The sequence below is a fragment of the Hemiscyllium ocellatum genome, chromosome 26 (genome assembly GCF_020745735.1).
Source record: "Hemiscyllium ocellatum isolate sHemOce1 chromosome 26, sHemOce1.pat.X.cur, whole genome shotgun sequence".
NCBI lineage: Eukaryota > Metazoa > Chordata > Chondrichthyes > Orectolobiformes > Hemiscylliidae > Hemiscyllium > Hemiscyllium ocellatum.
Window position 1 is genome coordinate 3,402,488 of NC_083426.1, and position 12,802 is coordinate 3,415,289.

The 12,802-nt window shown below is 41.5% G+C and overlaps 1 protein-coding gene across 2 annotated transcripts in view; it reads left to right on the top strand.

The window, feature by feature from the left end:
- LOC132828135 (tyrosine-protein phosphatase non-receptor type 22-like) overlaps window positions 1-12,802 on the top strand; it is a 98,737-nt gene that overhangs the window by 28,216 nt on the left and 57,719 nt on the right. For both annotated transcript variants that reach the window (XM_060845050.1, XM_060845051.1), the window contains exons 5-10: window positions 2,075-2,113; window positions 2,538-2,609; window positions 3,774-3,833; window positions 4,965-5,107; window positions 6,323-6,389; window positions 12,719-12,796. In XM_060845050.1, the coding sequence (XP_060701033.1) occupies window positions 2,075-2,113; window positions 2,538-2,609; window positions 3,774-3,833; window positions 4,965-5,107; window positions 6,323-6,389; window positions 12,719-12,796 (459 nt within the window). The remainder of the gene's footprint in view (window positions 1-2,074; window positions 2,114-2,537; window positions 2,610-3,773; window positions 3,834-4,964; window positions 5,108-6,322; window positions 6,390-12,718; window positions 12,797-12,802) is intronic.

The window sequence follows — 12,802 nt, forward strand, 5'->3', positions numbered from 1 at the left end:
GCCCACATCCCGAAATCCAATAACACAAATAGAATGTTTCTCTTTTTCAAACTTTGCTTAGCAGAACCTTTAATATACAAAGGGTGCTGGGTGTTTGGAAAACCCTCTTCCACAAACAGCAATTGTTGTTAGTTCAGCTGTTAGCTTTAAATGTGAGATGGATATATTTTTGTTCAGCAAAGGTATTAAGGGACATTGGGCAAAGACAGGTATATGGAGTTAGGCTACTGATTAGCCATGATCTCATTGAATGGTGGAACAGGCTGGAGAGGCTGATGGCCTACTCCTGTTCCTGTGCTCATGTGTACTTTCCATTTTTGCAGGAAAATGTTGACAGTAAAATGAGATTAATAACATTACTGGCAGTCAGCAGGTGGTCTCAGAGATGCCGTTGTCATTGCCCCTTGTTACGAGTAGGTATGAGTTGAAGACTCAGGAACTTCCTGTCCAAGTTTGTCTGCTGAGGTACTGGGTCACCAGTGGCCTCCATTTTCCATGATTGAACCCAAAGCCTTGGGTGATTGTGTGGTACAGGCAGCTGGACACTGGATCTTTTACGCCTGGCATTGGCCGGTTCAATCAGTTAGACGTTAGTTTCTCACTTGTTGGACCTAGTCCAATCCAGTCTTAGCCAATGGGACACTTCAATGCAAAACTCAGGATGTGCTGCATTGTCAGAAGTGCTGTGTTCTATTTGGGATGTAACACCGAAGCCCCCTCTGAGCTATAAATTGAATGGAAAGATCCCATGGTATAGACTCAGAGAAGAACACTGGAATTCTTCCTGGAGCCATGGTCAATAATTAAATCTTAATCAAAGTCACTGAAACAGATTACCTGGCCATAATTACATTGCTGTTTCTATGATCCTGCTGTTCACATGTTGGTTGTCATATTTCCTACATTACAGCAATAATTACACGTTAACACTGGCTAAAAAGACCTTTGGAATGTCCTGGGGACATAAAAAGTATTAAAGAAATGCAAAAATCTTCCTTTTCTTTCTTAATGCCTGACAGAGTCTATTCGTTTTCCATATCATGATTAAAGTTACCTTCCTATCTGTCCCAACAACATCAATAAATGTTACACTTTCTCCAAGAGCTGCTTCACATCGTTGCCCTATGTTGTTTTCTTTAATGCCAATCATGATGTTAACTATGGAATGGGAACCCGTTTCCATTAGGAATGAAATAGCAGTAAAATTTGTCTCTGGCACCACCCTGAACACCGTGACCACCAGGACCCAATTGATTACAGTAGAGTCTAGCTCAACACGAACAGGTTTAGTGCCATTGAAACAAGAGGCTATTCAGCCCATTCAGTCTGTTCGAACTCAGAACCTAGAAGTTACCCACTCTTCAATCCCATTCTAAGTTTGGCTGCACATATACACTTCACAGATTGGCCATCTGTTCTCACAGCCTTTTACTCTCTGGATTGATAAACCATTTTATTAGTGGAAAATATAAACTTATTTTTACTGGGCTCCATTATAATGGAGTCTTCATGTTTTGTTTAACTCTGAGCCTTGCATAAGGAGTTATTTCTTGATCTAATCCCAGGAAACCCCCACCTACTGAATAGTTTGTGTCTTGTAAACTCGCCCAATATTAAATATTCACACTTTGTCATCCCCGTCCCCCAAACCTCCATTAGCCACCCAGCTTCCAGTACACCAATTCTCCTTCCACCAAACTCCCAATCTTTAATCCAATTCTCCCTCCGCTTTTCTGACTTGAATTCTCTCCACAATTCTCCTCTCCTTCTCCCATGCCACCCACCATGGTCTTCAGCTACTATGACTCCACACTCAGCAATAATGATCTTTCCAAATCATTTCCCTAAATCCCAAAATCCCAAGCATTCTCAGACCTTCAGATCTCCAAAATATGTGTCCCCATTTCCCCATCATTCTCCTCTGAAGAATATTTTTCTCCCTTAAACATTGTCATTAAAAAGTTCTTTCTTCATGTAACTGTAATTCATTATAGGCCGTTTTTGACATGTTTAAAGACTGGAGTTCAATAGCAGAAACAATCTCACTGTGTTGGTTTTTCCCTTGTTCTATCAGGTCATAGTTATGGCGTGTCGTGTGTTTGAGATGGGGCGGGTAAGTTGTCATTGTCTCCACCTTTTATGCTTTTAATCTTTTGAAGAATTTAGAAAACAATGTGTATTGTTAAAGGAAATGACACTGGTATAAATAAACTATATTCACTGGTTCGGGGACCTGTAACCCACGGAAAAAAATTAAAATGATGAAGAAAAAGTTAGGGGGTGATCGTGGCCAATTTATTTTACACAACAAGTTGTTGTGATCTGGAAGGGCAGTGGAAGCACATACAATTGTGTACAAAAGCTACAACTGTAAGAAAAGGAACTGGATACATACATGAAAAGATAAAAGAAAAATGCAGTTCAATGAGAAAAGAGCAGGAGAGTGGGATGAATTTGATGGTTTTTCAAAAAAGCCAATACAAGAAAAATTAACCCTTTCTGTGCTTCTCTGATTGATATCTGTCTTTACGTTTTAGAAAAAGTGTGAGCAATACTGGACAGACATGGGGGAGGAGCCATATCGTTGTGGTCCTTTCTGTGTTACCTGTGTGAGTATTTTAATTGTGGATGAACTTACTTATCTCTGAGTGGAGTGAATCAGCTCCCTAACCCAGGTCCCTATTTCTTACATGCTTGTCAAAGTTGTTTAGTTTACAACCAAGTAAACAACTGGGAAGGAAACTAGTATGTCAGTCTTTATTGCAAGAAGTTTAAGGTATAAAAGTAAGGAAGACTTGATCCAGTTATCTAAGGCTTTGGTGAGATATCACCTGAAATACCTGTCTACATTTCTGGGCTCTTTACCCAAGAAAGGATGTAGTTGTCTTCAAGCAAATGCAAGAAAATCTAATGGGATTGATTCCTGGGATAAGAGGATTATCACATGAGCAGATACTGAGGAGGATGAACCTACTTTCCCTGGAGTTGAGAAGAATTGGAGCTGATCTCATTGAAGTATATAATTGTGAGAGGGTCTGGTAGGCTAGATGGTGAGATGCTATTGTGGACTGAGATGAGCAGACACTTCTTTGATCAGAGGCTTGAGTCTTTTAGAATTCTCTACCCTGGATAGGACATCCAGTTCATGAAAAAGCAACACAATTGTCCATTACATTTCAGACAATGCATTCCAAACCTTCAAGAATGAAAATGCAAAAAGGAAGCCTGTCCTTTCATAATGAGCTTTATATTCACTGTTCAATTCTCAACTTTGATTGGACACAGGCCTGCGTTGCATCGACTATTAGAATTTTAGAATGTTTGAATTTTAAAAAGAGAATTGGATGTACAAGGCTGTGAGGATGACTGTCTGTTGGTATGGATTAGTTGAACTTTCAAAGAGCCAGCGCAGCTATAACTGATTGGCCTATTCTGATGTAAAATTCTATGATTGTAGCACCCCCATTTCTAACTTGAACCAGGGAACTTCCTTGTCTGTGTGAATTAACTACCAATGAGATTAAACTCAGTGTGCTGGCAAAAGAGGTCAGTTATACAGTTTTATATATTCACCTATTGACCATGCAGAGTTCCAAAGGAGCCACTGGTCTTCAGTTCATTGTTGAGTTTGGGCAGATTGTGGTCAAGTCCCTGTGGGTAGCTAGTGTATGAGATCCACCTTATCTTGCTTCCCAATCAGATAATATTAAAAGAATGTGTTATAGCATGTTATTATGGCTCACTCAGTTTTTAATCTCTTCCTGATTCTCCAGGAAGAAGAGAAGACCAAACCAGAATATGTCATTAGAACATTGAAAGTTCAGTTTCAAAATGTAAGTATGGCTTTACAGGAATTGCAGTCAAATATTAATCTTAATAAACACACACAGTAATAACTCACAATCTGACATTATTAACTCTTAAACTGATGCCTTTTTGGGAAAACCAATTTCTCATCCATTTATTCACGACATGTAATGGGACATTGATGTGGTCACTAATACTATAATGAGAAATATACCGAACTAACATGATAGATTCAGCAAGAAAGTAAAACATGTTGTACAAAAAATATAAAACACATTAATTTCCTTCTGGTGAGTTCCTTTTATTACTTTACCCCCTGATTTTCCTTTTTCCTTCCTCCATCTGGTTTCTACCTTCTTGTATCAGTCTCTTGAATCCTGACTTTCATCTCTCTACACCCCACCACTCACACCCCCCTCACATCTGCCCATCTTGTCTCTGTCTCCTGTGGCCTAATCCTATCTTCCAGCTCTTAGTCCATGACCCAGTAAGTTCCCACATCTCCAGAGCTCACCTAAACATTGTTTCAATGTGTTGAGGGTTTCTGCCTCGATCATCCTTTCAGGCAGTGAGTTCCAGAACTCCATCACCCTCTGCGTGGAAAAAAATGACTCCTCAGCTCCTCACTTATCCTTAATCTCCATGCCCTGGCTCCTAACCATTCAAGAGAGAGACATCCTTACTGACCTCTCTATCTAGGCTCATAGTTTTAAATCTACCATTCTTACCTGATCTGTCCCATATGTGACTCCAAGCCCACAGCAATATGAATGTCTTGTACTGCTTAGCAAGCTACTCAGTTGCACAACGCTGGTCAACAAATGCTAGCAATAGCCATGATGCTCACATTCCTCAAAGAATAAGAATAAGAATAGGTATGTAACTTTAGCTTATAGTTTTCTCATTACAGTATGATCCCTCTCTTTGATGCTCCCAGTGCTTTGTGTTATCTTTCCTGCATTAGTTATATTTCATTGCAGTATGGCCTTTGGACTGATGGAATCCAAACCATTGGCCAACATTCATCTGTGCTGTATGTAATATTCTTGACTAAAATTAGTGCCGGTGTCTAAAATGGTGGAGAATTTAGCCTATGGTCTGTCCGTGAATTCAATTGGAAAAGCTTCATAACTTGGTGTTGTTTGTTCCTGACCCAGATCTATCGGACTGTGTACCAGCTTCACTATATCAACTGGCCAGATCATGACATTCCATCTTCAATCGACCCTATCTTGGAATTGATCAAGGACATGAGGAGTTATCAACCAGACGATGACAATCCCATCTGTATCCACTGCAGGTAACACACCAAAGTCCAAACAGCAGAAAGGAATAGCTGACAGACCACAATAAATGCACAGTTTTAGGTTCAGCTTTAAGCCCATTGTTCCCCTCTAATATCTTGTGACTTGTCAAAGGGGAAAAACCCAGCAGTGAGAAATATTCCCTTGGTAATCATTCTTTTTCCACTGTTGTGATTACACAACCTGACAAGAAAAATATTTGTGGTTTTATTGCCCTATGTTGGCTAACTAGCCATAAACACTTCTCATAAATACAGTACTTGGTATGAAGGAAGCCCAAATGGTTTGAAAAATAGCATCCTCATCTTAATTCTGATTCCATGAGTTTATTGTCCTAATTTAATCCCAAACTTCATCTTTCCCCATCCAATGTTTTATTGCCTGTCCGTAATTTCCCTTCTAAGGGCGGTGGCTTGCTTTCCTGTTGCTATAGTCCGTGTTGCGTAGGGAGGGAATTCCAGGATTTTGATTGAAGGAAGAGTGTTAGATTTCCAAGTCAATATCATGTGTTATCCCTGGTGGTGTTGCCATATGCATCCATTCCTTGGTCTCATTGTTCAAGGCAATGGGATGGAGCAGGCAGTGTGTTTATATTGGGGGTAGATTATCTATCTCCTCGATACCCCATGCATCCACCCAAGCTTCAGGATGGGCATGAAATGTTTATTGCAGGCAAGCAAAGGCTTCCTTAATATGAAAATCAGCACAAATTGAATTCCAGATCCTCCCTAATATAAAATGGTGAGACAGTCACTGTGTATCAAACAGATCACAGGAAACCCGCAATAAACAGGATGGTGGCTGGGGAGTAAACTAAAGTTTTGATATAAGTTCCTCCAGACTTCTCATTTCTTCCTATTTCACATTTCCCCGCCTTTCTCACCAACCCCTGAATCTCCTCTCCATTGGATGACTTCCTTGACCAAGGCTAATATTCCTGCAGGGTTGGGTAATCGGTCAGTCTCCTTAACCTGCTGAAAGTAGCTCATTTGGCCACAATCAAAACTAACAAAACTGACAGCAAGCCAAACCAACGCTGAAATTAGCATGTGGCCTGCTTTCCGGCAATGAGTTGCTGCTGGTTAGAGCTTTCCCTTCCTGAGCTGGGAAATCATGTCCCTCACTGACAGGAGCAATGCAGGGTGTCACGGATGAAAGGATTGCCTTGTTTTCTTTGACATCCTCTCCTACAATGTCTCTCTCTCTTATAGTGCTGGCTGTGGAAGGACCGGTGTGATCTGTGCCATTGATTATACCTGGAAGCTGCTGAAGGATGGGGTAATGTTATCTGAATATCCGATTTGCATATATGAAGCCCATTTGAGAACAACTTTGCATCACAACAGGGAACTGAGAGATCTAAAAACACATTCAGCTAAAATATCTCACTGGCAGTTTATTGATGCTGTAAAATGTTTGAAGTGAATGCATTAATGAAAAGAACGGCTTAAGAACTATTTGAGAAACACAAGCATATTTCAGATCCACAACAATATGGTTGATTCATAATTATCCTCCGAGCAATTGTAGATGGGCAATAAATGCTCACATCCCATGCGAAAGTGAAAAGGTTAATGCAACAAGATAAGGGTTAGAGGTGATGTATCAGATTGGATACAGGATTAAATGGGGCAAGCTGTGACTAGTAACTATTTACAATCCATCTTAATGACTAAGCCTCCTCAAATTTGGGGTTAGGGCCCCAAGTGGGGTCACAAGCTGACATTTTGGGTTTGAAAATGGTTACTGAGTTATACCAGCTGTGCTCTAACAAGCTACCACTCTCTCAGCTCTCACTGACGAGTCATGACTATCTTCAACCTTCAAAATGGGGTCACGGGGGGTGAAGGTTTGGGAAATACTCACTTAGACCAAGGGACATAGGATAACAAATGTAGGTTGGCTGATGACACAAAGCTAGAGTGCACTGTGTTGAGGCCACAAACAGGCTCAGTGAGTGGGCCGATGGAATACAATGCGGGGAAGTGTGAAGTTCTTCATTTTGATTCTAAAAATAGAAAAGTAGAACATTTTGTAAAAGGTGTGAAATTTGGAAATGTTGATGTACTCTTATGAGGAACATAAAACGTCAGCATGCTGGTAGACCAAGCAACGAAGAATGCAAGTTACGTGTTGGCCTTTATTACAAGGAAATTAAGTAAAGAATAAAATTTCTTACTACAACTGTGCAGGGCTTTGATGAGACCACACAATGAATGCTGTGTGTGGTTTTGATCTCCATGTTTAAGGAAGGATACATGTATACTGGAGGCAGTTTGATGAAGGCTCACTAGATAGAGCAACTTGATCCCAAGGATCAATGATGAGAAACTGAGTAAATTGGATCTTTATTCTCTGATGTTCAGAAGAATGAGTGGGCGATTTCATTGAAACATACAAGATTTGGAAGGGTTGAAAAGTGTGGTGCTGGAAAAGCACAGCAGGTCAGGCAGCATCCAAGGAGCAGAAGAGTCGATGTTTCGAGCATAAGCCCTTCATCAGGAATGTAGGGAGTTGACAATGAAAGGTTGTTTCCTCTGAACTCGATTATGTAGAACAAGGGGAGGGCTGATCATTTAGGACTGAGATGAGGAGAAATGTCTTCACTCAAAACATGGTGAATCTTTGGAATTCTCTACCCCACAGTGTCATAAATGCTCCATCATTGAATATATCTGAGGCTGAAGTAGACTGATTTTTGGTCTCTATAGGAGTCAAAGAATATAGGGACTGGGCATTAAAGTGAAGTAAAAGCCCATGGGATATTGATTGGCAGAGTTTATTTGATGAGCCATATAGCATTTTTAGAATCACAGAGTTATGACAAGACAGAATGGGAGCACTTTGGGCCCATTGGGTCTCCATCAGATCTCCAGAAAAGCATATCACTTTATGCCATTCTCCTGTCTTCTCCCTGTAACCCTGCACCCTGCTCCTTTTCAAATTACACTCTAACTCTCTTTTAGATGCATTCATTGAGGCTGCCTCACCAATCCTATACAGTGTATTGCAGATGATAGTCTCTGTCTATATGAAAAAATGTTCTCCCGCATCATTTTTGCTTCTTTGACCAATTACATGCAAGTCTGTGTCCCCTCCCTCTCAATTCTGTCACAATTAATCCAAACAAGGACAGGGCTTATACAATGAATGGTAGGGCCCTGGGTGGTGTTATAGAATAGAGAGAGACCTAGGGTTTCAGGTACATAACTCCTTGAAATCTGCATCACAGTTAAAAAGGGTGACTGAAAAGTCATTTAGCATCGTTGCCTTTATTGCTCAAACCTTTGAGTATAGAAGTTGGGACAATCATGTTGAGGTTGTACAGGACATTGGTGAGGCGTTTCTGGGGTACTGTGTGTAGTTCAGGTTGCCCTGTTATTGGAACGATATTGTTACATTGGAGAGGGCTCAGAAAAGATTTTTCTGGATTTGCTGGAAATTGAGGGTTTGAGATCTATGAGTGGGGACAGCTCCTCTCTAGCTACACCGTATTGGTGATCCTTTATTTGTTATAATTTTGTGGACTTTTTTGACAGACTATTTTTAATTTTGTAAAACAGTTTAGAGTTTATTTCTTACTGATTTGGTTTTAGCATGCTCCTGAAATTTTCAGAATCGCCAGGATCACAATGATAGTCAGTGTGCACACCCTAGTATTTACCACAAACACTACCTAGTTCGATATTATTGCCACTGTAATGGTACATACCAGTGTAACACTCAATCTCCGACTTCCTCAAGACTGGACAGTTGTTGGCTTTGCCTTGATGAATTATTTTTAAAGTCTGTTTGTAGCCTTTACATAACCAGCTGGAGCTTAGAGTTGATGGATTTCAAAGACTGTTTTATGTTTTGGGTGGTACAGTGACTCAGTGGATAGCACTGCTGCCTGACAGCACAAGGGACCCAGGTTCAAATTCCCCCTCTGGTGACTGTCTGTGTGGAGTTTGCACATTCTCCCCGTGTCTCCGGATGCTCCAGTTGCCTCCCACAGTCCAAAGATGTGCAGGTTAGGTGACCATGCTAAGTTGGGATGTGTGGATTAGCCATGTGGAGGGATGTTGTGGGAAATCTACAACACACACCAGTTTAGAAGGGGCCTCAGAGCCCATGCAAAATATTAGTCTGTTTGTGCAGAAGGACATAAGAAATATGAGTCCCTCAAGCCTGCCTGGCCACTGAACATCATGGCTGATCTGTCCCAGGCTCAACTCCTCTTTCGTGTCAGCTCAGCACAACCATCAACTCCCTGATAGTTCACAAATCTTTCTATCCATGTGACAATTGTCCTATGCTTGGCTCTTCTCCCTTTGTACTTGTGGCCTTGTGTGATGCTCTAGCAGTTTCCCTTGGCATAATGATGCAGGATGACCATTTCACATCGTTGATTCTCTGGAAGATCTCTCCTCTTGACTGTTATAGGCTTAAATGTCCAATGTTTTTCTGACTTCTCACCATAATTCAGAGATGACAGTGAGGATCAGTCTCTGAGCACCTTTCACAGGTTGAATTTCTCTTTATCAGGGTTAGAAGTCAGGCTTCTTTTAAGGGTAAACCAGAACAGCTTCAAAGTTCATGACCTGAAAGCAGGTAATGCTGTCACACAGCTAGTCCCTTTATTTTTATAAAAGCTGGCTCAAGGAGACTCTCTCCGTGCTTTTTCTCAGTGGGGTAATAAACCAGGCCGGGCTCCGATCAGGCTGGTTTGGTACAGAGATTAAAGGATTTTGAGAGGCCTTTTGTTTTTATATAAACAGATGAGATTTCAGGCCAAAGTGGTCATGTTTTCAAAGTGACCTGTATAAAGAAAGGGGAGTGGTCAGCTCTCTAGCTGAGCTGAGCAGTTTTAGTTGAGTCTGGAACTGGTTGGGAGTTCAACAGGGAGCTGTGTGGAAACTCTCTCTCTCTCAATCTTTCTGCCCTTCAACTTCAACCTGTAAGCATGTGTTCCACTTATACTGGTTTTTAAAGGGGGTTTACTTATTGGGACTGTTGCGTATATTCGGAACAGCATAATTAAGTCTTGTTAGATAGGTTGAGTTCTGTAGGGATTCTTTATGTTTTTGTTTCGTTATGTAATTTTGTGAATAATTCTTTCTATTTTAAAATCTAGTAAACAACCTAGCTAACTTAATCCGGGTAATTTTCACTGTACGGCACTGGGCGGCACGGTGGCACAGTGGTTAGCACTGCTGCCTCACAGCGCCAGAGACCCGGGTTCAGTTCCGCCTCAGGTGACTGACTGTGTGCAGTTTGCATGTTCTCCCCGTGTCTGCGTGGGTTTCCTCCGGGTGCTCCGGTTTCCTCCCACAGTCCAAAGATGTGCGGGTCAGGTGAATTGGTCATGCTAAATTGCCCGTAGTGTTAGGTAAGGGGTAAATGTAGGGGTATGGGTGGGTTGCACGTCGGTGTGGACTTGTTGGGCTGAAGGGCCTGTTTCCACACTGTAAATAATCTAATCTAAAAATGTACACTCACCAAAACAAGTTGCAAAGTTATGGTCTGAGCTGCCTGCTTAAGAATGCTTTGAGTGGTCTAGCCTAGTCCAAAACAATGCTCACTGGACTTTGTATTTAAGAGCTGGGTTCTTCACTATATTAAAAAATATATGTATAATCATAGGATGATTTGGGGGAAAATCAGACCCAGGGTCCTTCCTGTGATAGAGTGGGTAGTGTCCCTATCCCTGATCTGAGAGGCCTGAGTTCAAGTCCCATTTGCTCCAGAGGTGTATAATAACAGCTCTGAATAGGTCGATTATGAAAAATTGGTTAAATTTAATGAAAATAAAGGTGGCTTCTTTATGAACAGGTCCAGACAGCGGACTATGGGTGGGGTCATCTCTGCCAATTGTCTTCCATGGTTATGTTCATGCCGTGGTGTCTGTGGAGAAGCAGCACCTGGTGTCCATCAATACTCTCAATGCCTTTAGAGAGGTGGGCACTATGTGGGATACCGTGCCTTATCTCCCCCCTCCAACTCTCCAACGTTTTGAGTTAGTCCCTTCTCTCTTACCCTACCTCCCCCTCACATTTAATGGGCTAGCCGGGTGGATACTGGTGGTAGTTCAAAGGAAAAGGACCATCAAACATCACACTGGTATTGCTGGTGAGAAAGCCATTCAGTTGTGCCTGATAGAAAATAAGAAATAAGGGAAAAAAAGTGCTGGGCTCTTTTAAAAAAAAACAAGAGAACTGCAAATACTGGAAATCAGAAACAAAAACAGAACTTGCTCAAAAAGCTCAGCTTGTCTGGCAGCATCTGTGGCGAGAAAGCAGAGTTAATATGTGAGACTTCTGACACTGGGTTCTTTGCTCTTGCTGGGCTTTGCCTGTTATGTGAATAACTGGAAATGGGGTGATTTAGTGATGTGGAATATAAATAAAAAGTCCCACTGGGAGAAAAGGCATTGAGTTGTCTGTAATAATACTGACTGGGATAAAAGAAAGAGAGAAAAAAGAAGTTGTATTCTTTGGGAGCTCTTGAGGTACAATGATAACATCTTTACAACTGAGTCTCAAGGTCCAGATTCAAGTCCCACTTGCTCTAGAGATGTATCACATTTCTGACCAATTGGTTTCAAAGGAAAAGGGCTGGGCTCTTCCTCAGGGTGAGCTTCTGGGCAGAGATAGGATCTACATGGGAAAGATAGAAACTGCTATCTCTGAAAGTCTTATTTCTGAAGGAATATTTCCGATAGATAAGAGCCTGTTAAATATCATTAACTTTATAGAATCCCTACAGTGTGGAAGCAGGTCATTTGGCCCACAGTATCCACACTGACCATCTGAAGAGCATCCCACCCAGACCTATCCCATTCTGTATCTCTATATTTCCCCATGGCTAGTCCGCCTAACCTGCACATAGTTATATAGTTATAGAGATGTACAACATGGAAACAGACCCTTCAGTCCAACTTGTCCATGCCAACCAGATATCCTAAATTAATCTAGTCCCATTTGCCAGCACTTGGCCCATATCCCTCCAAATCCATCATATTCCTATACCCATCCAGATGCCTTTTAAATGCTGCAATTGTACCAGCCTCCACCACTTCCTCTTGCAGCTCAGCCCATACATGCACTTTCCTTTTCATGAAAAAGCTGCCCCTTGGGTCCCATTTAAATCTTTTCCTTCTCACCGTAAACCTATGCCCTCTAGTTCTGGACACCCCACTTCGGGGAAAAGACCTTGTCTATTTACACATCTATGGACTGTGGGTGGGTGGGGGAGAACTAGAGCACCCGGAGGAAATCCACACAGACACAGAGGGAATGTGCAAATGTCACATGGACTGTCATTCGAGGCTGGAATCAAACCTAGGTTCATGGCACTGTGAGGCAGAAGTGCTAACCATTGAGCCACTGTGCTGGATCCAGTGAAGAACTTTTTAACCAATTGGTCACAGCCCAATTAACAAAGCCTGGACGATGAAATGACATTGACCACAAAAGATAACTCTGTTTCTGTCTCCGCAGATACTGTAAGAACTGCTGAGATTTAGCTGCACTTTCTATTTTTATTACATTCTGAACCTTTTTTATTCAGCACCCACCAGCTTTTGCAATTATAGGAGCTTTCTAATTGATATTTTTCCATTGCAGATAATTCCAGAAAATTTCAGCATTTATGACCTGATTCGAGAAATGAGAACGCAAAGACCATCAATTGTACAAACCAAGGTACAG